We start from the raw sequence: 23,854 nt of genomic DNA on the forward strand, positions 1-23,854 counted from the left end.
ATTTTGGTTAGCACACTTTAGGAGTGACACAAAATGAAGAGACAAGCAAGGAAAGTACAAATGACAAAAAGCTTCAAAATACAAATTTCAAAGGGCATTAAATGAGGAAGAGAAGCTGTGATACAGTCTTCCCTACACATAAAAGGTTCTCAGAAAATGTATTAGAGGGAGAAAATACCTTCTAGGTGTAAAAAGAACTAATCCTTAGACATAACTAACTGTATCAGACCAGATATAATAGTGTTGCAACTATGTATAATACAGTATACTACTTATGCTGTAAAAGAGTCTGAACAAGGTATTTCATAAATTAGTGCCTTTCTTTTAAATAACTAGCATAGAAAACTATACAGGATCATCCAGATAGAGTTATCTTGCCTTTGGGCAAAGGTAGGGATAATAGGATTTGTGTGTTCACTTTCTCCCTGGCACATATGCAGTCCTCAATACAAACCTGTGACTGCCAAATGATTCATAACAATCACAGAAATACCATCAAAACAAATGAACTCATTACATTTACATATAGAATACTGCTAACTGCTGTCACTGAAGAAAGGAGAACAGCAAACCTGATCAACAATGTCGTTGACTTTATCGCGCTCACAGTCCAAAATCACTCGTCTTTCCTTTTTTACCTCTAGATCTTGAAACAGTGAACGGTAAGTTTCATCTTTTCTCTCATTGTTAATATTTCCTACATTGATAGCAGTCACTTGCCATTTCTTTTCAGCAGCAGAATCCAGCACAGCTTGCAACGTTGATAATCCTAGCAAAGCACAGGAGAAAACAGAAGATATGACTGACAAAGCCTCTACAATGTGATTTGTGAGATCACTTATTTAAGTTCTCCTGTAACTTGTTTGACCTGTCACAAGTAGGTAGAAATCAGAAACTAAGATATATGTGGGTCAAATTAATTATTATTACATAAAACTTCCATTTGCATCACTGCAAGGCATCAAGGTAAAGCCTCATAAGTGCAACATTTAGGTTTGGCCCAATTTCTTCAGAATTGGATTTCATTGTTTTCACTGATCCGCTGCTGGACTTCCACATAGTGGGAAAGACATCTTCTAGGAGAGGAGTGATCCAATTAGAGCAAAAGGATCAGCCACCTATTACAAAAAGGATGAGCCTTATTAAAGGATCAGCTGCTTAAACAACAGCTATTGAACAGCTTTGGTTCCCAGCACTTGAGCAGTGCTGTATTTAAGCCCAGACCTCACTGAAGTCTATGGCAGAATTCTCATGCTCTGCAGTGATGGTAATGGATTTATTATTTCTGTTGCTTACAGTCACATCCCTGATTATAAAAGATGTGCTGAGATATATTTTTCCCTATAGATAAGCAGGCTCAATGCTAACACCTACAAGCAGCGTAGAGAAGTTTGCTTCCATCTCGTACGTTTAGCAAGTTCCTGATAGGAAGCTGTAATGTTTGCACTGATGCAACTGCCTGTGATACACTGTAAAACCAGTGAAGATTTTACTTGACAGATTTTACTTTTTAGGGATGAGCTAATGTAGTAGAGAAATATGAAAATTACTGCTGGAAATTAATTCCTGCTATACAAAAAGTACAATTTTAATGACTTCCAGTAGTACAAGAATGAGACTTATCATGTTTCAATTCCTACCAGAGAATTCTACATAATTCTAGAGAGCAGTTTTAGGGACACCAGATACTATTATAAAGAAAAAAAAAAATTAGACTTTCGTATGAGTGAATTGACATTTTTGCCCATTCTTCTCTCCTGAAACAATCAAACATCAGGAGTGATTTTTTTGAGACAAATTCTGATGTGGTATGTAAAGGGAGCTTCAGGTATAACTTTCATGAGAAATAATAGTGGTTATACCCATAAACATAGAAGAAGAGCACTGAAAATTAATTTGTCTCACAGTCTGTAGACATAATATTAAATAAGGATTGGTCAGTGTTTAGCAATTCATCTTCATCAGTGAAAATGGTAATGACATACAGCACTACACAAGACTGGTCATCAGCAAAGGCAGAAAATGGCAGACTTCCAAAAGCATAAATTGAATTATTATCTTATATAATTCTGGTTTGCCAAGTCTCTTTAAGAAAGACTGATATTAAGTTTTGTATGTCATGTAATGAATATTTAAAATCACAGATAACTACAGTCCACTGGTACATATAATCTATTTCAAATCCCAAAGATGAATCTGGTGAACTTGTGTTAAAAGGGAAAGATTAGTGATGTAAGCAAACTGAGATGCAGGGAGCATCTTAAAACACTGAAAAGCACTAAAGTATGTTTAAACCTCAAAATGCTGCTTGAAATGATGAATTAAAATTTTTAAAAAAAGACAAATCAGCCAAACTGATGCCGTTTATTCTGAATAATTGTTTCAAATATCATGTAGTAGATTTCAGGTCCTCCAACCTGTCAAAAATTCCTCTGAGTTAAACAATCTCACCTAGGCACAAATTATAAAGGTCTACTAATGCTAATACCACCCATTGCAAAGGGTTTCTGTATTTTACTCCTCTAATCTTCTGTTTTTCCCAGGGTTTTTCTTTTCTTGACATACTCTCTGCAGAGATATCAAATGGCTGCCTGGATTGCTTGCTTTATTTTTCTTTTGGTGGCAGATTTGTCATCCTCATACAGCTTAGCTTATTCTGATGGCAATAACATGTTGCAAAATCACAAAAAAACCCCACAACAACCAAACAGAAAGCATTTGCAGCAATACTTTTGTGAAAGTCAAATTTTCTAGAGAGTAGCAACAAAAGTGGGAGACTCAGCAGAGGAGAAAACTCCAGCAACTTCAGTTGCTATTTTTTAAGCTGCATGAGCACTTCTGCCCGGGAAACTCATGTCCTGAACCTCTTTTGGTTATCATGAGACAAACTTTTAAAGCAGTGAGCTTTGAAAAGAAAGATGGAAGAGAGGCTGAATAACTTAGCAATTCTTTTACAGATAGAATCTTACAATAATGCTACTACTTTTTCCAAAACTTAGTGTTAGTAATGGCAGAGAGGATGTAAGGATGGTAACTACTCCACATTCCATGAGAATAACTACTGCATTAAGGCAGAAATAGCTTGGGCACACATCTATTGAATGGCCTCACTCCTCAATTGAGGACAGGAATGACAGCAAATTGCCCTGGACTTCAGCCAGTCAGTCCCTAAACACAGAAGTGCTCCAACACCAGCAATAAACAATTCTTTAGGAATAAGTCACCAAAGTAATTCTTATTAGCCTTTATAGTTTCCATTAAGTTAAGTAAGTCTCCTTGCCTTTTTTTATCTCACTCCTGAAAGCGGAAACATCTTCAATCCTATATCATTCCTTAAATATACATCATTGTCACTCCATTAACAGGGAAAATGCTTAAAGGAACTGTGGACTTGTGTATGTGGGATTTGATGTCAATGTAGCTGGCTACAAACTGTTTGATTCTGCAGGCTGACCTCATGCAACCTGGGGGGAGCACTGAGGAGCAAAGATTTACTCCACATAAGGGCAGGAGCTTCATGCCTTGGAGCCTGTTATCACTGGGGTGCCTTGCCACAATTAAAACCAAGAGGTAAATAAAAAAGGAAGAACCTAAGGGTGGGTACAAAGAACAACGTGATGCTGATATTCCTGGTAAGATCCAGACAGTGCAGCTCACAAGAACTAGGTGTTTTTCAGTATTTCCTAAATATAAATCACATGCAGGTCACATTCTACCCACTGCTAGATGATTGAAAGAGTACTGGCTGAGAAAGTAGCTTTACATCTGTCCTTTCTAAAAAGACAGAGAATGTTTCTGATTCTAATGTGAATTTGAAAATGAATTGCCAGAGAAATTAGCTTAGCATTCATTGTTCCATGTGACATTACCTTTGGAGGTTACACATCAGGATTAGTTCTTCTAACTAACACATTACAAAAGTGATACAGAACTCTCTGGAGGAGACCCCTTCAGCTTCTGAACATCATGTATAAAATGGCATCAGAATGCAGGGAATTTAAAGTCACCCCATTACTCAACCAAAGATGGTGTGGTATGCTTTAACTCTATTAGCATTTTATAATTTAAAATGCATTTGTTATTTAACTCTGACCAATGAACATGCGGAAAAGCCACAAAATAGCCACTTTAAAGGGAACAGGAGCAGGTAAGATAGAAGAGGTAGCCAAGGACTACTAGGTGAGGACAACCTGAAAATAGAATTATAATAATGGAATTCCAGAAAAAGCAATCAAAAACCCCACCTTTTCTGGATAAAGCTGCTTCTTCTTAGAAAACTAACTGATATACCACAATTTGCCAGTGACATTTTCAAGTTCATAAAATGTTATATTATTACTACTACAGCCACAAAAGGGCATGAGAAGGATGTATGGTGGAATTAATTGATCCTGAGCAATGGGTTTGGGTTTATCAACACCAACAATAAAATCCAAGCTCAACAGAGGCAAGGAACTCAATACCAAAAGCAGTCTCCAAAGAAGTAGGAACTGACTGCATCCAAGATTTATTGCTTGCTTGGTGCTCAGTTATGGATTTTGCATACATGGAGTGAATCTGTGGTAGCAGATAGCTCTTCATGCTCAGACTTTTTTTTTTTTTTCTCCTTAGATGTTTCTTTAACAAAAAAAGAAAAACCTACATAGAAACTGTTTTACAACATGTGACTAATCCCACATTGCTTAAGAGCTGCAATTCTATTAATGCATACCATAATAATTTCATTCTCAACTGAACAATTTTGTCTCTGTCCCAAAACCTCATTTCTAAATGCAAGAAACACTTTATTCAATTACACTTACACTTGTTGGAGGTAAATATTTCTTCTATTATTTACTTATCTAATATGAATTCCAAATTTCAACAAGATACACCTGCCAAACAGGGTGCAGGTAAAAAGTACCACACCTTACCTCTGTCACTGTCATACAAATATGCAAACTTGGTCCACTGATAGTATTCAATCAAGCTAAGAAGAGCTCCCTTGAGGTCAGGTCTCATCTGAATGACAAAGGGATGTGTTCCATCTGTTGGGAAGCTGGGAGTTATGAAGGAGACATGAAGAGTCCCACAGAATGATGTTATGGTATTTACAGACTTCTTGTCATAGAATCCAAAAATAGCAAAGACTCCTCTTGAAAACTGGGAGCAGACTAGAAAGAAGAAAGACAGAAAATTAGCAGGAGAATTTATTTTTAAAAATTATTGAAAATTATTGCAATTTAAAAAAATATTGAAAAAAATGTAATGTATATGTATACATTATGAGAAATGTATGTCTGAAAAGTATCTGATCACATAAATATCAGGCAAAAAAGTAATACTCTGCTATGGAGATAATTTGTTAGCATTATCAATCAGTAATATAAAACCTACACCAGAAAAAACAAAAGAAGAAAGTATCAGTGGTGCACACTCCTAGATGATAAATGCAGAAATAAAACTCACCAACTAACTCTTAAATTCAATTTATGTTGTAAAGAACAGTGATGACAGACATCAATGGCAGTTGCAATTCAAAAAATGAGACATTATGACCATCCATAGCATTATGGAAACAGATAATATTTTGTCATGTTAAAAATAAACTGCCTCTGAGGTCAAGACTCACTGAGCTTTCTACAAAATACTTTAAATAACTTTCCATTTGTGGAAACGCAAAGCCAAAACTGAACCCCAATCTATCAAGAGCAGTAAGAAGTCCATTTGCTTTAAAGCCCTCCTGTATCAAAGCATTATTTTAATCCCTGCTTTGTAGGACTCAGCAAAAGCTGGTCCTTCTGGCTGACACTTGCGGTCATGTTGCAGGAAGAATAACCTCATAGGTGTAAATATCATGCTGATCATTCACTTTTTATCTGGAGACAATTCAAGCCAGTTGATGAATGTGACTGACCACAACAGCCTGTGCAGAAGAGCTGGTTCTTTCTGGGCTGTTCTTTTCTTTGAGACTGCAGGGCATACTAGTGCCTAGGTTCTAAAGCCAGGGTACGAGAAGGAAATATTAATCTCTGATTAATTCACACTTATCACTTATGCATTCTTTGGTTTGCAGAGTCACCTTGAGCAAGACACATCCTTCTAGAGACACCTGACCTGCTTATAGATAGAAATCACAGTGTAATTGATGCTAATTTTGCCCAGCCATTTAGTACACTAATCCTTGACCATAACTCATATAAGGGCAAAAATAACTTGGTTTATTTTAGAATTTTCTAGATTTGAACTAATAATATATTTTTATCTTTAAAAGTTATTGTATCTTTATTTTTAAAATGGTGTTTCTTTTTTTAAAACAAATATTATCCCTTTATGCCTGTTACTACTCATTGCTATCTTCTTTCCATGGCTTTGCCTATATCTATGCAACCACTCATCTCTCACGCCCTAATTATTCCTCTACTCCAATTAAAAGCACCTAAACAGGATGAGTGAAATTCTGAGTCTGCCAGTTTTAAGTTTTCACCGATTAACTTTAATTAGGTCAGAATTTTGCCTCAGGTGAGAAAATACAAGTGATTAAAATCTTGATGAGTAACACCTCTTTATAAAAGGATGCTGCAGGTTTTACAGGGCTAAAGTACAAGACGGTCAAACCTTTTCCATTCTAACTACAAATCATTACAGAATCATAGAATTGTTTTGAATGGAAAGACCTTTAAGATCAGAGTCCAACCACTCAGCACTGCAAAGACTGTCACTAAACTATGTCCCCAAGTGCCACATCTCAACACCTTTTAAAGACATCCATGATAGTTATTCAACAGCTTCCCTGTGACAATTGTTCTAATGCCTCCCAACCCCTCTCATGAAGAAATTTTTCCTAATATCCAGTCTAAATAGCCTCTATCCTAACTTGAGGCCATTTCCTCTTCTGTTGCTTGTTATCTGAGAGCAGACCAGCTTCCACATTGCTACACCCTCCTTCCAGGCAGTTGTACAGTGATAAGGTCTTCCCTCCCCTGAGCCTCCTCTACTCCACGCTAAGTAACCCCAGCTTCTCCAATTGGTCCTCACAAGACTTGTGCTCCACACCTCTCCCCAGGTCCATTTCCCTTCTCTGGACACGCTCCAGCCCCTCAGTGTCCTTTCTGCAGTGAGGGTCCCAGAACTGGACACTGGGTTTGAGGTGTGGCCTCACCAATGCTGGGGGACAATCCCTGCCCTGGTCCTGCTGGTCACGCCATTGCTGATCCAGGCCAGGATCCATTGGCCTCCTTGGCCACCTGGGCACAGCTGGCTCATGTTCAGCTGCTGCTGACCAGCACCTCCAGGTCCTTTTCCATGGGGCAGCTTTCCAGCTGCTCTTCCCCCAGCCTGTAATGCTATGTGGGGTTGTGAGCCAAGAGCAGGATCTGGTATTTGGCCTTGCTGAGCCTCACACAGTTGGCCTTGCTCATCAATCCAGCCTGTGCAGATCCCTCTGTGGAGCCTTCCAGCCCTCCAGCAGATCAACACACCCACCCAGTTTGGTGTCCTCTGCAAAATGACTGAGGGTGCACTTGATCATCTCGTCCAGATGGTTGATAAATACATCAAACAGGGCTGGCCTCAACACTGTGTCCTGGGAGACACCACTTGTGACTGGCTGCCAGCTGGATAGAACTCCATGCATCACTGCTCTCTGGGCCTGACCATCCAGCCAGCTTTTTACTCCTCCAAGCCATAAGCAATCAGTTTCTCCAGAATAATGCTGTGGAAAATGGTGTCAAAGGCTTTACTAAAGCCAGATAGACAAGATTCAGAGCCTTTCCCTCACCCACCAAGAGGGTTGTCTTGCCATAGAAGGAGATCAGGCTGGACGAGGAGCCTTTCACAAATCTGTGCTGGCTGAGCCTGATCACCTGTTTGACCCACACATGCCTTGTGACAGCATTCAAGATGACCTTCCCCAGCACCAAGGTTTGTCTGACAGGAAAGGTTATCCTTCCAGCTCTTGTAGATGGGTGTCATCTTTGCTAATTCCCAGACAACAGGACCTCCATGGTCCTAGCAGACTTGATGTCAAGTGAACTGACCCAGGATCAAAAAAAAACCCAAAAATCAAAATTCTACTGATGACACCAGGCTTGGAGCCAGATATTGATCTGCTGGCTTTCTGGTTTTTCTGTCTCTTTACACCTGGAAGGATAGAGGAAAATGCCACTTGTGCTCCTGATCCTCCAATCAGTTGTCCCAAGTCCCTGAAGTCTCTTGGTTACTCTCAGACAGACCTCAGGGACTTGGGACAGTCTTCAGGGACTTGCTCAGCCTTCTTGTTGCAACTTGATTACAGATTGAAAAAAATCAGTCAAGGATAATCAGTCAAAGGCAGTATTCAGGGCAGGAAGGTGTCTCTTCATGTCTTAAACCCAAGCCCTAAGGAGGCAGGGCTAGTTGGCATAAGGTGCCTTCTGTTCCCTTCAGAGAGGACTCTCCTATGGAAATGACCCATCTTTTTCTTTGTGGAAGCAGTTTTGATGCAGAGCGTAGGCCAATCTCAGCAACACCTCCATGCTGGATGAACCAGTGTCCTTGCTATTGTTCAGTTTCCCTTGCAGAGCCTCAGACCTGTTATGGAGGGCACCTGGGAAGGTGGGGCAGTCACAGAGGAGACACAACAGCTACACCAGCAGGAACCCACCACCATTGCCCCCTATTCCTTAAGCCACTGTGTTCACTCAGGCAGAGAGAGAAAAGGGAATCCTTTTTGTCATGAATCCAGTCTGCCTGTCCAGCCTGTGCTAAGGAAAGCAGGCAGCTTTTGGTCCCTCTCCCTCTCTCTCCCTGCTGCTCCTCAAGCCACTCACCTCCCAGAGCTCTGTCACTGGGCACAGAGGGGCTCCTCTGCCCATGAACACCTCCCAGAGCTCTGCCACTGGGCACAGAGGAGCTCCTCTGCCCAGGAACACCTCCCAGAGCTCTGTCACTGGGCACAGAGGAGCCCCCCTGCCCAGGAACACCTCCCAGAGCTCTGCCACTGGGCACAGAGGAGCTCCCCTGCCCAGGAACACTCTCACAGGAGGGCTCCCTGCTGCTGGTCAGTGCTGCTAAGAGCAGGCTCCACGCTCCAGCCCAACACCTGTGCGGCAGCATGTTCCCACGGGAGCCCTGTCTCTGGGCAGCTGTGTCATGTTGGACAAAGATTTCTGAAAAAGGCTGTGAATTTTCTGAATAGCTTTACTGTTTAAGTTACTGGAACTCCTTGTTCTATTCCACATCATTATGCTCTTGCTGAGGCAAAACCGACTCACTACCTCCCCACACACTCATGAATAATTGTTTCCCATTTGCAGCAAAGGCTAAATACCATCAGAACTTGCTACTATAAAGGAATTAATGCCTCATAACTCACCTTCAAAAATGCAAATAAAAATAGAGCATCAGTTTACTTCTGGATTCCTGAATGAGAATCTTGCAAAGACTGTTACTTGTACACTACTGTGACCTTCTGAATTAAACCATTTTAATACTGCATACAAGGTGACAGACACAACAACTGTCTCATCCAAGGACCACTGAAAAATAAAAATGCTTTAAGTCACTACTGCCAACACCTGGGATGCATTTCTCCTGTCACACTGCTTTGCTTCCATCATCAGATATTTTAGGCACAGATGGAATAATGTTCCCTACAGCAGCCAACAACCAGAAAATTTGAACACCATAGGTGATGCCTTCTCAGAATCATCCCCCATCCTCTCCTCACCTTCCTGACACTGGACACCTTTACCCTGACCCGTGAGTTTTCTCTCTTCTCTTCCTAACTTCTCCTCTGTATGCCGGGGACAGAGGGGAGACTGAGTGGTGTGAATGCTTTGCAGCTGGTAGGGTTAACCCATGACAGGGAAAAAGGTGTTATTCCCCCTTTTACCCACAGGACAGAGCTGTAAATACCACTGTGCTCCACTGTCCCTCTTCAGTGACACACATGCACCCACCCTACTCTCTTCAGAAGGCAACTGCTATTCTTTCAAACTGAACATCCTCCCTGACAAGGCACAAAATCATACCACCTGTCATCACAACCTACTTAAATAAAGCACTCTTGAATTAACACAGTGAACAGCTGTTTAATCTCTCCACCTGATAAATCATCAGTCCTTACACACATGCATCTTCTTCTGGGGAAGGTTGGCAAAACTGGAATTTTGATCGCCTCTCCTGCACAAAGTGAAAGACAAGTAAAAAGTATCACCTCCAGCTGGGAAAGTCAAGGCACTGCAGTTCTAAATGCCTAGAGGAGCTGCAGTTTAAAAGCTGAATTACATACACACAGGGGTAAACAATCCCAACAAATGACATGGTAAAGGCAAAATCATTTTATATTCTTAAAATTATTATGAAACCTGCAAAATAGATACAATGTCTCATTTAATTCAACCAAGGCTACTCTAATATGAGATGAAAATCTCTCTAACACAAATCTTCAAGTATGGACACAACTCACATCTGGGTCAGCCAAAAAAATCAGGATCAACTATAATCCAGGTAAAAATAAATTTTCATCAGCAGTGGTGGGTGTTGCAATGCCACACAGAAAAACCTTGGTGTTGTGCTTTTCTGTGTGAAATTTCACTAAAGGTAAGTGGGCAGGCACCTATGCTAGGTAATAAAAACACACTATAAATAAGCATTTAAACTTTGACAATTCCTGCAATTCTTTTGTCTTTTAGGTGCAGAAGGGAAAAGAAGGGATGGTGTTTCCAAATAAAATGGTGACCCAGCAGATAATGCAGAAACTGCAATTGTTTTTGGCAGAGCTCCCACCTCAGACTAAATCTACAGTCATGTTGCTATTGCTGGAAGACATTAGTTTTATAATGGTGAATCACAAGCTGTTCACAATTATTAGAGTAAAAAAAAGTCATGATGATTAGGACTCATAAGCCATTGAAATATGAAAGATCTGTTTCATTAATGACATCAGAACCAACAGCCAGGATTCATTTCTTTCAAGCTCTCCTGTATGAATTGGGGTTTTTTTGGGTTTATGGGGTCCTTTTTAGAAACAGTCTATGGCTTACTTAGCAACAAGAGGGGCAGAAGATAGTAACCTCATTCTGGATCCTTTTCTAAAGAGATTCTCCTAGAATGGCAAATAACTGTGAAATCCAAGAAACAGGGTAAATTAAGATCCTTGAGCAGGAACAATTACCAGAATGTTTTGTTATGGTTAAGGTTTAAGTATTTTATATTTGACTTCTTGTTCTACAAACATAGTCAGGCACAAACCTAGCTTGTCTTTGTTTTTCAGAGCACTAAAAAGGTATTCTAGACTTTTATTCCAAAAGCTAGGGGTCAGTTTGTTCAATAACAAAGTCAAGCTTAAGCCTGCAATGAGAAATATGTGCCCTGTCAGAGGGTGGCCAAAACTGCTTGCTCCATTCTTAAACTCTTCCATTGTTATCAACATCTGCTGCTTCTTACAACTCCTTTTTGCCACTCATAACTTTCTCTCTTTCCCACTTTCCCCATTTCACTACTCCGGTTTGTCAATGAACTCTATAAGCAGGATAACCTGACATTTACCACTGTGGTAATACCTGGTTCTTCAGAAACAATAAAATCCAGCACTTTACGCTCTTTGCCTCTCATTATATTTCTGCGATGCATATCATCCTAAACCCAAAGCTCAGGAAGTGCCAACTGAAGAGTACACTTGCAAATTACAAATACAAACATATTACAAAAATGCTAAGCTTTACCCAGTGAAGTGACTCCAGTGAAGGCATGACAGATTGTTTGTCTTCAGTTGAAGAACTGAATCACTAAATCACATAGAAACAGTTGGATTTGAATACATATGCTTAGAAACTCTTTCTGATTAAGTTCTTCTAAGCCAAGATTTTCTTCCTTCAGTACTCTCCAAAGGGAAAGTAATGAACCTAATAATTGTTTACATTCAAACTGGAGAAAGGAAACTAGGAAAGTGCTAATTACTTACTGAAACAAATGTCCAATACTACCTGCTTACAGGTAAATTTCCAAACACTGGTATCATTACTCTTAACATATTTCTGAATTTTTATTTATAAGAAATTTGACACTTGATTTCTGTCCAAAGATGAAAATTTAAAATTATATAGTATTTGCCATTTGGTGCTTAGATGTCAAATGCTGTCCAGTATTAATGTGGCTTTATGTATTATTTTATTGTAATACCCTGGTTTATTATTAGTGTTAGCAAAACTGTTTTAATATTAGCATAGGGACATAAGTATTGGGTGCAATAATTTAATCACACAATGGAATAATCATTCTCTTACTTCTATGAGAAAGAAACCATAGCATAAGCATAAAGAAAGAGTCAAGCACTGCCTCTCCAAAAGAGACCAAAACACAAAGGTAACACTCGTTGGTTTGAAAAGTTGATAGATGAGTCAGAAGTAGCCAGGAACAAGATGTAGAAACTGAATGCCCAGTTTACACAATCATTTCAGCTTCTGAAAGACCACGTTTTGAACAAGCAGACAGTGAAAAGGAACAATAGATGGAACAAAAAATAAGCAGGAACCACAGAGAAAAGAAAGAATTCAAATATGATTGAAACTGTATCAGAATATCATTGTGAAAATAAAAACCAGTATAGATTGCTTCCAAAGCTATTACAAAAACTGCAGCACGGCAGACAGCATATTGCATACGCTTTCCAAGACTAAGTAATTTTTTTTCCGTTAATATTATAGATATAGTCTGCATGGTCTATTTTACCCATTCAGATTCTATGATTACCTCCTAGACATAAGCTTCCTCGCAGGAAGATTGAATAAGGCATAAGGAATCATCCAAGTCCATCCAGAGGGATATTTAGAACCATGAAAAAGTACGCTTTAAGCAGCACAACCTGAGATAGAAATCCTTTTTTCTAAAGGCCATGGTAGGCTAACTGAAATTGGGAAGAAAACAGTTCCCAAAGATTCAAAGAAAAGCATAATATCTGAAAGACAATAGAACAAAGCTGCATGGTAGCATTCAATAAAACATAGGGCACAGAACCCAAACAAAGGCTGGCATTTTAAAATTCCAAGATACCCTTTACCAAAGCTGAGAGGCAATCAATGCCAATTAAAAAAATCAATGGCAATCAGAACTAAAAATGTGCTATACTTCTGGATAGCAAAACACTGAATTACACTGAAAATACCTTCCCTTTTATTTCTGCAAATTTTAATTCCAGCTCGGATAAACATGGAGTTTTATCTTATTTTAAGCATTTAAGAAAAGCTGCCCAAAATTATAGCCATTCAATACTGACCTAAAGCGTGTATTTTCCTCTTTGCAGATTGTTCACACACATATCTTATAGCTAAGAAAACCCCAAAACAAACAAGACCTCACTGGGGAAGGTGATCATTGAGCTCACACACAAAGAACAATGTGAAGATCATTGTTGAAGTAAATTACTTCATTGCTGAAGTGAATACTTCAGCAATGATCCTCCTCACCTGTACACTCAGCATTAATGCAGAAAATGTGACTTACAGCAACAAACAGTGAGTTCACCATCTACCAGTCTGCATCAGAACAGGGGGACTCAATTTTTCACAGAGCTGACCAGGGAAATTCTCACAGCCTTAAAGACTGAAAAAGGAAGAATTTAAATCCTGAGGCTGGAGTGTCTGTAGAGGACAATTCTGGCAGAGCAGACACAAAGGATTTTTTTTGCACCTTTCCTGGCAGAAATGCCATCTTCAGTTATTGCTACAACCTGAACTGTTTGCTCAGAGATTATGCAACTGAATGGAACTTTCCACACCTTATTACAAACAAAAGCAGCTTTGATCATTTTGTAAAATTAGACTCAAAACCTGGTTTGCTGCAGTAGAAAACAAGCTCAAAAGCCAGAGAGGACGATTAATCTATTTCAACCGGCCAATCATACTTAACACTGAGGAAAGAAACTTGGTGCCAACATGGGATATTTTAAGCAAGCACAAAAAAGCCTTCAAGAAGTTAGTAGCCATCTGTTAGGAAAGTACATGATGATAGGCACAGCTTCTCTATATGCTAATGCTGCAATAATGAAGGTGGTAAATAACCATCATGTTCACAATGAAACAACAGGTCAGAAAAACAGTCTGTTTCGATGACAGTTGCATTCAATTACATAGTGTTTGGCTGTGAACTGTAAAGCAGTTGAAAATCTTTTTCATTGCTAGGACAATTACCATGATGCAAAGAAAATCATTACAAACACTGTTAGAAAGAATCATGCTAAAACTATTATGTTTTTACAAATCAAGTAAGATTCTTGGAATAAAATTAAAATGCAAGTCTCCTCATGAAAGAAAAAAAAAAGTTCATATTTCAGAAAATTATTACACAATTCTTTAATGTTAGATCCTAGTGTATTTGTCCAAATCTCCATTTTCTCCAGCTGAAGGAGATATAATGCTTCCTGAACCCCAAATATAGCAACCTGGGAACGCTATTAAACAACATAAATAGAACTTCATCTTGTCTCCAAAATCCAGATATTCTTCAGGAAGTTTCTCTCCCCTGCCTCCCTTTTTTCTCTCCTCCTCCCACCCAAATAAAAACCACTCTGTTTCCATTTGATGACACAAACTTTAAGTCAATCAATTTCCTACAAATCTAAGAACTCACTTTACAAATATGCCTGGCTGGCTTACTGACTGTGTTTCTACCTTTCCCAACAATTACAACCTTATGGTAATAGATAATTTAGAGTGCAACAAAGTATTACCTCCTAGATGTAGAAGCAAACCTAAGAAAAGCCTACTGGCTTTTTGGAGCCACAGTGCAAGTCATGGAGAAGTCATCTATTTCAGGCATGCTTTGCTCAATCAGCATAACTCCACTGAATTTAACAGAGCCAATATAATTTAACCTAACTAAAAATGTAATTCTCCATTTTTAGCATAACCATTTTCACACATATTTTCAAACCGGAAATATTATATACAACAGAATACTCATAATCTCCTCTTCCCCTTAATCAGCATTGCTGGAAGCATCCCATTTCTACATTTCATTAAACTAATCATATTCCAGTTCCCAAGAAAATGTCATTGTGTAAAACTGTCTTTGAAAAATTGTAAAAGGATTTCGAAAGAGATAAAATTAACTTGGTAGGCAAAAGTACATCTTGTTAAAATGTTGACAGATTGGGATTCAATTTATCAACTTGTTTTTCTTTAATTGAGCTACAAGGACGAACCATCACTCCTGAACACATTGTCTAACACCATCTAAAAGGAAGCATGGTTTCAGCACAAAGTTCCTCTGTTAGAAAGATGGGAATAGCTATGAGAAAAGGCTCTGAGGTTACCCCATAAGGATAAAAAAAAAAAATTTGGAACAAATCTTAAGGAAACTGCTGTAGGGAATAAAGAGGATTTCATGAGGCAGAGAAAGTACAGCAGAAGATATGAAAGTGATCTATTACTTCTGAAGAAGGCTCCACATTACATTTTTAAAGGAAGGAAATGTGATTTTTCCAACTGGCCACTACTGACCTGCCACACATCTTATTCTGAGGAAGTCAGTTTAGTCCTGTTTATTGCTTACATATCTCTGCCTGAAATGATGCAGCTGGGAGCATATTTCCCTCCCCCTGCCTTGTCACTCCAGCATGGCCAGCACTGCAGCACACAGCTGTACTACAGCCTGTCACACCCAGCCCAAGCTCCCATCCCTCCAGACAGCTGAACCTGACTTGCAAGTAAATTAGCTAACTAAAAATTTTGGCATAACCCTGCTGAGAGGAATATCTCACACAAGCTCATGACTAAAAGTAACAGTAACAAAGACAATTTCCTATTCTGTCACAGGTCTAACAGCTTCTACTCCTCATAGGAATAATGATGGATCTCTGCCACCTGAAACAACTTCCACCCAGCATTGTTCCAGCCTAAACCACTGACCTACAGCAAAGGATGGCTTCATGTGGTTCTTTTGGGGACATTTTAGCAGTACTTCCAGCCACAGTCTAACCTCCTGCAACATCTTGTGGGTTTATGACACTCATTGGGATAATCAGCTGTAACCTAATTTGCCAGGCTTTATTTGTATTTAGAAATGGTCCAGTAGTCACATCCCACACCTTCCTATCTGCATGCCCTATTTTTCAATGACTGTAGAAGTAAGAGAAACATCATTTACTTGGGAAGTATTCAAAGAGCATTTAATAAACATTATTGGTAAAACAAATCAGAAAAGCAGGCAGATCCTCATAATTAGGTCACTCTAGTGAACAGCTGTTTGTCCTGATTATATGACTTATTTAATTAAGAGAACTTATTGAATAATAAAGCAGCAAGGAGAGCTTTAAAATGATAAAGTAAAATGAGCACACATTGCAAACATATTATGAACATTCCTTGTCTCTCCTTTGTCCATTACTTTAATCTTCAATAACTTGATGTACTTCAAAATGCATTAAAAGTTTCAAACTTTTTTTGTTTTATTTAGGGCTGGCTGATTAACTCCTTAACAAAACTTGCAAAGATGTGATAGAACACATCATTACCAGTTACTTTACCAAAGCAATGATTCATCCTTGTGCCTCACTGTGACTGAGATTATACTCCCAGATTTTTTCTGACTGTGTTCAGATCTCACAGAAGTGGGGCCAATTAGTTTTATGACGTTTTACACTGTTTATCCTCTATGGTTTGCCTATATTACCTGAGCTAATTTGAGTACCTACATTGTACTGCATGCTATGTATAGACATGAATATACACTACATCAGACTAAAAATAAAATCATTTCTAGAGGAAACTTGTGCAACATCTAAATCAGCATGAAAAAACATTCCCACTCAGCACTGAAATAGTGTCAGAGTCACATTATCTGGGCCTTTAAGTCTCTATTGCAAAGCTCCTGCTACATTATGTATGTTCTCTCTACATATGAATTATGTATGTTCTAAATATATGTTTTGCAGAGGCTTACAGGAATACTAGATTTGGCTTTATAAAAATATCCCATTCATCCACCCTTACTGCCATTTCAGTGGCGAGCCCAAGTCACCGCAATAAAAAAATCCCAAAACAACAACAACAAAACCCTCCCAAAAACATACAAACAAACAAACAAACTCCCCCACAAAGCAAAAGAGATTTTATGGCCTTACAGTTACAAAACACACTTCTTCCTTTAGCTCAGCAAAGCCTTTCTTAATGTCAGGGAACTCTAGGACGTACATATAAGATCAGTGACTCCTTTTTGGAAAATGAGGTTTTCACCACATGCTCTTACGCTTTAAAACTTTACCAAAATTTACAAGAGACAAATAAACATTAAGATATTTACCACACTATTTGATACATCTCCTCTAATAAAGCAAATAAACTTTTCAACTTCCCCTGCAAAGAGTGACTTTAAATTTACCTTGTTTATTAAGAGCTTCTAAGTACATATTAAGTAAAAAAACTGTATTTTTCCAGGCACATTGACATCACAGAAATGAAAATTCACTTCCCCTTCGTATCAAATATGAGAAAGAAATATTTAATACACAGTCCTTCCAGAAAATGTTGGTTCAAGGAGACACATCAAGCAGCTAGTGATAAGAAAAGGATTACTGACACTAGAAAGCAAGTATTACCACCTGCCCTGCACATCAGAAGATCAGACTAAGGACCTAGTTTGAATGTTCCAGCCACCTGGAGACCGACTCACAGCACACACTGCTCTCTGTTCCTTCACACTGGGCCTTTCACCATGAGTTTGGTAGCAAGCAGTGCACTGCCCCCTGAGCACATGTGCAGAATGGAGAGTTGCTATTGAAAATTGAATATATTGGTTTCAGGGGTTTTACCTTGGCCTGACTTTAGGTTATCCCTGTGGATTAAATGCCCACTAGCAGTTTGATTGCATTAGTGGAATTTCAGAAACACATCCTCCAGTTCAGTTAATTCAAACAGAATGTGTTCCTTGGGCTCCTAAACCACTCCAGAATAAGAAACAAGCAGCAGAGCCAGGGCTGATATGGAAACTTCCTTGAAATATTCTACTCTTAATCCAAATTTAATTATTCAGGTCAAGACAGCCATGTATTCCTATGGTATGAAAAACATATTTCCATTTGAACCTAAGTAAAATTTGATGGGATAGCACTAGAACTGGTTACAGTAGGTTGAATAAATTTAGTGCCCCTTGAGTATTTCAAGTTGTCACTGACAACTTGCTAAAAAGGAGTTTACACCAAGAACAGAAGTATTAAGCTTCAAGTCTTCTTGAACTTCCTGTTCTTAAGATCTACTTGATTTTTCACAGTCACATATGTTCAGGTGGCACCAGCTTCCACAAATAAAAAATTTGAAACCTCTTTAGCCATGTTGACATCTTGCATAGCCCTGTCACTAGCTTCTGGCTCGGTGATTTGTTTTAATTCTAATTAATCGGAAAAAAAGCCAAATGTGTCATTTCCCAAAGAAATATTACCTCCCTTCTCTCCTGTTATTTTTAAAAACTCGTGGCTTTAAAACAAGTGTCATGATTTGGGTGTCTGTTTCATGAAGTAAGCACCAGGCACTGGTAAAATACAGTCAATTGTGCTGGAGGTCTTGTAGACCAATTTGCTACACTTGCAAGTGGTTGCTTAAAATTTCTAGCACTAGCCAGCTGGAGTGGTTGCTGTGCACTGCAGGGAGAGTAGTCCAGTCTTGAACAATCAGACTTCAGAGTTATAAAACACAATTAAGCTCCTACAGTTAAAAATTTTCTGTGACAGCTCTAACACTCTCCATTACTTTTGGAAAATCAGACCACAATTTCCATAGCTAAGAAACAACAGCTTGATCAATTGCTGAAGTTCAAGTGAAACAGCTAAGACTTTTTGATCTATCCTAATAATGAAGCAAAGAATATGCTTTTTAGTGTTTCCCCTACTTGACAGTCAGTAGCTGTTTCATATTGAGTGTGATATGGTCAGGGGAGTGCTGTATGCTTGTTGGTTTTAGCATTTTTCCATAGTTTGACCAAGAAACAACACTTAGATTACTCTAAATGATAATTACTAAAAATGTTATTTATCTTTCTAAGTCACACTTCCTGCATTTAACTGAAATGTAACCTCCATTATGGCAACTTTGTTCAGGGTAATCTAGTACCTCACACTGTTTGCCTGGAATAATTAGCTTTTGCTCATACAGCATTCTAATGCTTCAGGCTTTTAAAACAGCTTCTATAAATACACCTGATCAGCATTGTAATGCAACAAAATACAGCATTTTGTAGCATATGGCACACAAAGCAGTGAAGGGCAAGCCCAGCTCTCAGCTGAGGCATGCCACCCAGCTTGTGCCACAGCACTTACTGAACCATATGGCTCGTCCTAGGTGGCAGGGCACCTCTAAAACACAGGAGTATATTCTTTCACCTGAATTCATGACCCACGAGACAAAGCTGAACTCAGCTCTCCTCATCCCATATTCAGTGTCACTTCTATTGTATAAATTTACATAGGGTTTACCATCACAAACAAACAGAAATTGTGCATAACACCTGCAAAATACTTAACTACATGGACTACTGTTTAAAAACATTTCCCTCTGGAGAACAAAGCCTAATCTAAAGCTCACTGACAGTTATATAAACCACAGAACAAGGATACATTTACAAGAAAAATGTCTAGTGTCTGACCAACAGCAAATGGGTTTCTTGACTTCCTCTGAAACAAAGGCATCAGCATGGAATGAAAATCTCATTTATTCTGGCCCAACTGTCAGTGAGGCAAACCTGAAAATTTTAGCATGCTGGCTCTCTCCAATCCAAGTTCTCATTTCAGAACTGCTCTGCCTCTGACCCTCACCACTAATGCAGTCTTTCTCCCTTGCTTTCCACCTGACTGTAAGAAATCTGTTTCAAGAAGTCCTCTGAGCTTATTATTAGGCTTCATCCCTAAATGACCACAAATAGATAGGAAGGCTTCTGCATTCAAACACTGCCAGTTTGGCACCCTTTAATACTACATAAATCAAAAAAAGGTTGAAACCCATAAGGACTTTTTTGCTGTTTGCTATATTAAGTCACACATTGATGATCACCTGGCTGAATTTATTACATAAAACAGTACTGGAATTTCCACCCTTTCACCCCCGTTTTCTTTTTACTTTTCATTGAGCATACTTTTCTGGGGATACTGTGAAATGCCTTGCCTTGAAAGCTACAAATGCCTCAGTTCACCCTCTAAGAAACATGATAAACAGCTCAAGTCAGTTTCAGAATTGCCCTGAGCAGAGCTGATGTTTCAGTACCTGAAATTGCCATTGAAAATATTTGCAAGAATCACCATTTTATTATGCAAACATGTGAAATACAGTAGCACTTAATCTTATTCTCATTGGAGTCATTGGAAGTTTTGCTATTTACTGAAAAAGGAAACAGATCAAACACAAGAAGCTTAATAATCCAAGCTCACCCACCATTGTGCAAACAGCACTTGATTAATTCAAGGCACCATTGTAACATACAGAATGGCTCTGTGCAGGAAAAAGTGAAGAATCATTCTTCACAGGGGGAGCAAAGCTTTCTGCCACAGAAACTCAGGGAATAACCCATCCTGCCCCAGTGTGCCAGTGCTGGGCAAAGAGCTGCACGAGGGTCTCTGTGCCCATGGCATTCCCAGGCTCAAAGCTCCCACCAGTGCCCACCTTACAAATCCCAAACGTGTACACAGGTAAATCCCACTGAGGATGCAGCTCTCCAGCCAGCTCACTGCAACAGTGACCCCATGCACCCCCATGGCAGGGCAGCTCTGCCCACAGCTAGCTTTGGTTTCAATGAATCCAGAACAAAGCTGCACTTTTATAGCCTTTGCCTCTGCTAAGGTATTTCAAGTAACAGTGAGAATAAATTTGTTTCGACAATGATAAATAATAGAGGGGAATAATGAACATTTTGCTGCTATCTTCTGTCAAATAAATGCTGGTCAAATGCTTCATTACTGCCGGAATGGTGGAGAAATTCTGAACCTTTACAAGACACCTTAACCATGTGTCTTAATTCATTTATATGCAGACCCTTTCTCTCAGCAGAACTTTTTTGTACTGTTAGCCCATGCTGCTGAACTGAATCCAGAACAAAAGGAGTGATATAGGAACTGTTTGCTTTTAATTTGAACGGTAATAAAAATGCAAATGAAATAAAAAAACATTTTATAGCAGCATGAAGGTTTTATATGTAGCTAGCAAATCATAAAAAGATGCATATTTACAGGGTTTAAAAAAATTGCAAGAATTGTAAACAAAACATATAGTTTAATAAACTGCAAATTTAAATCAGTATCTTGAAAGATGACACTAAAAAGATCAAAAGGAAATAAAAAAAAAGAGAAAACCAAAGGAAATCAGAAGTAAGGCACAATCTCTCCTCCTTTTCTCCTTAATAGAGTATCTTAAAAGTATCTTAGTGTTTTAAAAGTAATGTAAGTAGAAAACTGTGCCAAGAAACTGTAGAAAACTGTGCTATCTGATCATAAAAATCAAGTTATACAGTTTCATGACTATTAAACAGTTTGTTTTCATGACTATTAAATCTGTATGCAATGTGTAATATAAATGTATGTTTTGTATATTCAAAAAGAGACTACTTTTTTTTGTTTGCAATTACTTGGCTAAATATGTATATCAAAATACTGCCGACATATCATCCATTATATAGTTGCCAATTGCAAAGGACACAAGTATTTTGTGTGGCTAAAAACGTAAAATATTTTGGAGTGCTTATGTTACTAGTTTAAAAGGTTAGAATATGCATAAAATATGCTAGCTAGGCGCTTAAAATTAACGAATATTTTGCTGTAAGTAGGTCAAATTACATGAGCTTTCAAAAAGGAAAGGTATTTTATTCCACATGACAATTCTGAAGTAGATTAACACCATTTAGCACAGTATTGAACAGGGATACCACACAAAAGGTTAAGCAACCCTGTTGATAGCAAAAGGCTTAACCTGCTTCACCCAAATATGGGAGAAAAATTACTATAAACATAATTATATAAACATAGCTATTCAGTGCTTTCCTTGAAAAATTCAAATGACAATCATGAAAGTAAAATTTGGAGCAAGCATGAGCTAAGTACCTTAAGCAAAGGGCATCTCAAGCATTAATTATATTTTAGATAAAAATTGTGACTTGACCTGTGTTTATCACATGTACTCCATTAAAAAGCTTACTCTGTCTCAGATTCCTTTTCAGGAATACCAACTCAGACAGTGAAACTCCATTAAAATGATGCTTTAAAGAATGATATATCTGAAGAATTGAATAATGGCTAATTTTCTTTTACTTTCAACTTCTTTGTTTGCCCTTTTTAATTTTTTAAGTCCTTTTCATGGTGGCACTGCAGCAAGTGTTGAGTTGTAAGCTGTCCACATTGCAAACTTCTCAACTACGTTCAGAAAACTTCCCAATAGTTTCATACTCAAATCACAAGCAGTAGAGATGACTAAGACTACAAAAATCTTCTCATCTAGGTCCCTCTCTGTCTTTGACCCACCCCTAACTAGACAACTCTCATCAGTCACAAGTGAGTCTCATGTTCAGGAGCTGTAAATGACCAAAAGCACACTGAAATTCTCTTTGGACTCTAGCATACAGGAATGAAGGAGGTTTAATTCACCTTCTCGGGAGGTTTTAAAATGCACATTAACTTTATGACTTCAGCTAGGCCACCCTAACCTTTGTTAAGTATTTCTGCGTAGACAGTCTCAGAGTTTCCATCACTGCAGAAGCAATGTGATTTAACCCACATTATCATCACTAGCTGCTAAGCTGCAGCTACTGCACAGTATCAGCAGCACATCTTACAGAGTGGGTTGTTGTGCTGAAACCCTCAGTAACACTCCAGAGAGAGGTATTTGGTGGGAGAAAAAACTCAGCTCTTAAATATTTCAAATAATGGTTACAGTTAAATATAAAAGCTTTTAGATTTTTTTTTCTTTCTAGACATATTACCAGCACAAACTGTACCAGAATTAATGACACTTGATTATGACAGCACAACTCTACTGTGGATGCTCTTGCACTGCAGTATTCCTTAAGAAACAAAGCCTTTGCTATAAAAAAAAAAAGCTGAAATAGTAGGCTTGATTTCAAACAGTTATAATATTAATTAGTGGACTAAAAGTTAACTCAATACAGCACAACATAGATCAAAGACAACTTGTGCCCTAATGTTCTCACAGCAGACTGCACAAACCTCTGGTTTGGTGGGATTTTTCTATACCTTCAGATGTACCTTATACTTATCCCCACAGTATGAGAATTTATATGAAAAGATTGAATGACCTCATACAACTTTCTATAAATAAAAAGGAGAAGCCAGAAAAGAAAAGCAAAATTGTCAACTGTACATGGAAAGAGGGAGACAGATGAAACAATTATTATTAAAAAAAATATTTCCTGTGAAAAGTAAAGGCAAAGACGAGAAACAACACTGCAAAATCATCACTGGAAAAGTGCAATTTATCCAGCTAAAGTATTTAGTTGTACATCCCTTGCTGTTTTCCCATGCTAAAGAGCTTAACCATCGAAGGTGTCCCTTTTCTCTTTCTGTACTACAGCTAGAAAGAATGCTGTGTCATTGCTGACAAGGGCTATTCTCAGAGGTGCCCAGCTGGAAGTCCTTTATAAACTGATTTTCTGCCTCAGTTTAATATGGCACAACCTCAGCCACTCTCAGTTTCAGCACCTGAAGTTGCCCAGCCCTACAGTTCTTTGTTTCCTTGGCAAATGGCATTTGGAAGTGCCTGAGGCTGCACCATCAGCTGACACCAAATGAGTCCCACTGGCAGATTCACTAGGGCCCCCAGACCAGAGAGATGGCAATGAGAGCACAAAGGAGAGAGTACAATCTGCTACTTTAGATTCTTAAGCAGCACTGAAACTAGCAACAGGG

At 38.6% G+C, this 23,854-nt stretch overlaps 1 protein-coding gene across 5 annotated transcripts in view; it reads right to left on the reverse strand.

Moving 5' to 3' along the window:
* Positions 1 to 23,854, reverse strand: part of GRIA2 (glutamate ionotropic receptor AMPA type subunit 2) — an 89,143-nt gene that overhangs the window by 43,260 nt on the left and 22,029 nt on the right. For all 5 annotated transcript variants that reach the window (XR_009274661.1, XM_058803664.1, XM_058803662.1 and 2 more), the window contains exons 3-4: positions 4,914 to 5,153; positions 573 to 769 (exon numbers count right to left, since the gene is read on the reverse strand). Coding sequence is in view for 4 of the 5 variants with exons in the window: in XM_058803664.1 (XP_058659647.1) it covers positions 573 to 769; positions 4,914 to 5,153 (437 nt within the window). In the remaining variant the exon portion in view is untranslated. The remainder of the gene's footprint in view (positions 1 to 572; positions 770 to 4,913; positions 5,154 to 23,854) is intronic.

Source organism: Ammospiza caudacuta, chromosome 4 (genome assembly GCF_027887145.1).
Source record: "Ammospiza caudacuta isolate bAmmCau1 chromosome 4, bAmmCau1.pri, whole genome shotgun sequence".
Lineage (NCBI taxonomy): Eukaryota > Metazoa > Chordata > Aves > Passeriformes > Passerellidae > Ammospiza > Ammospiza caudacuta.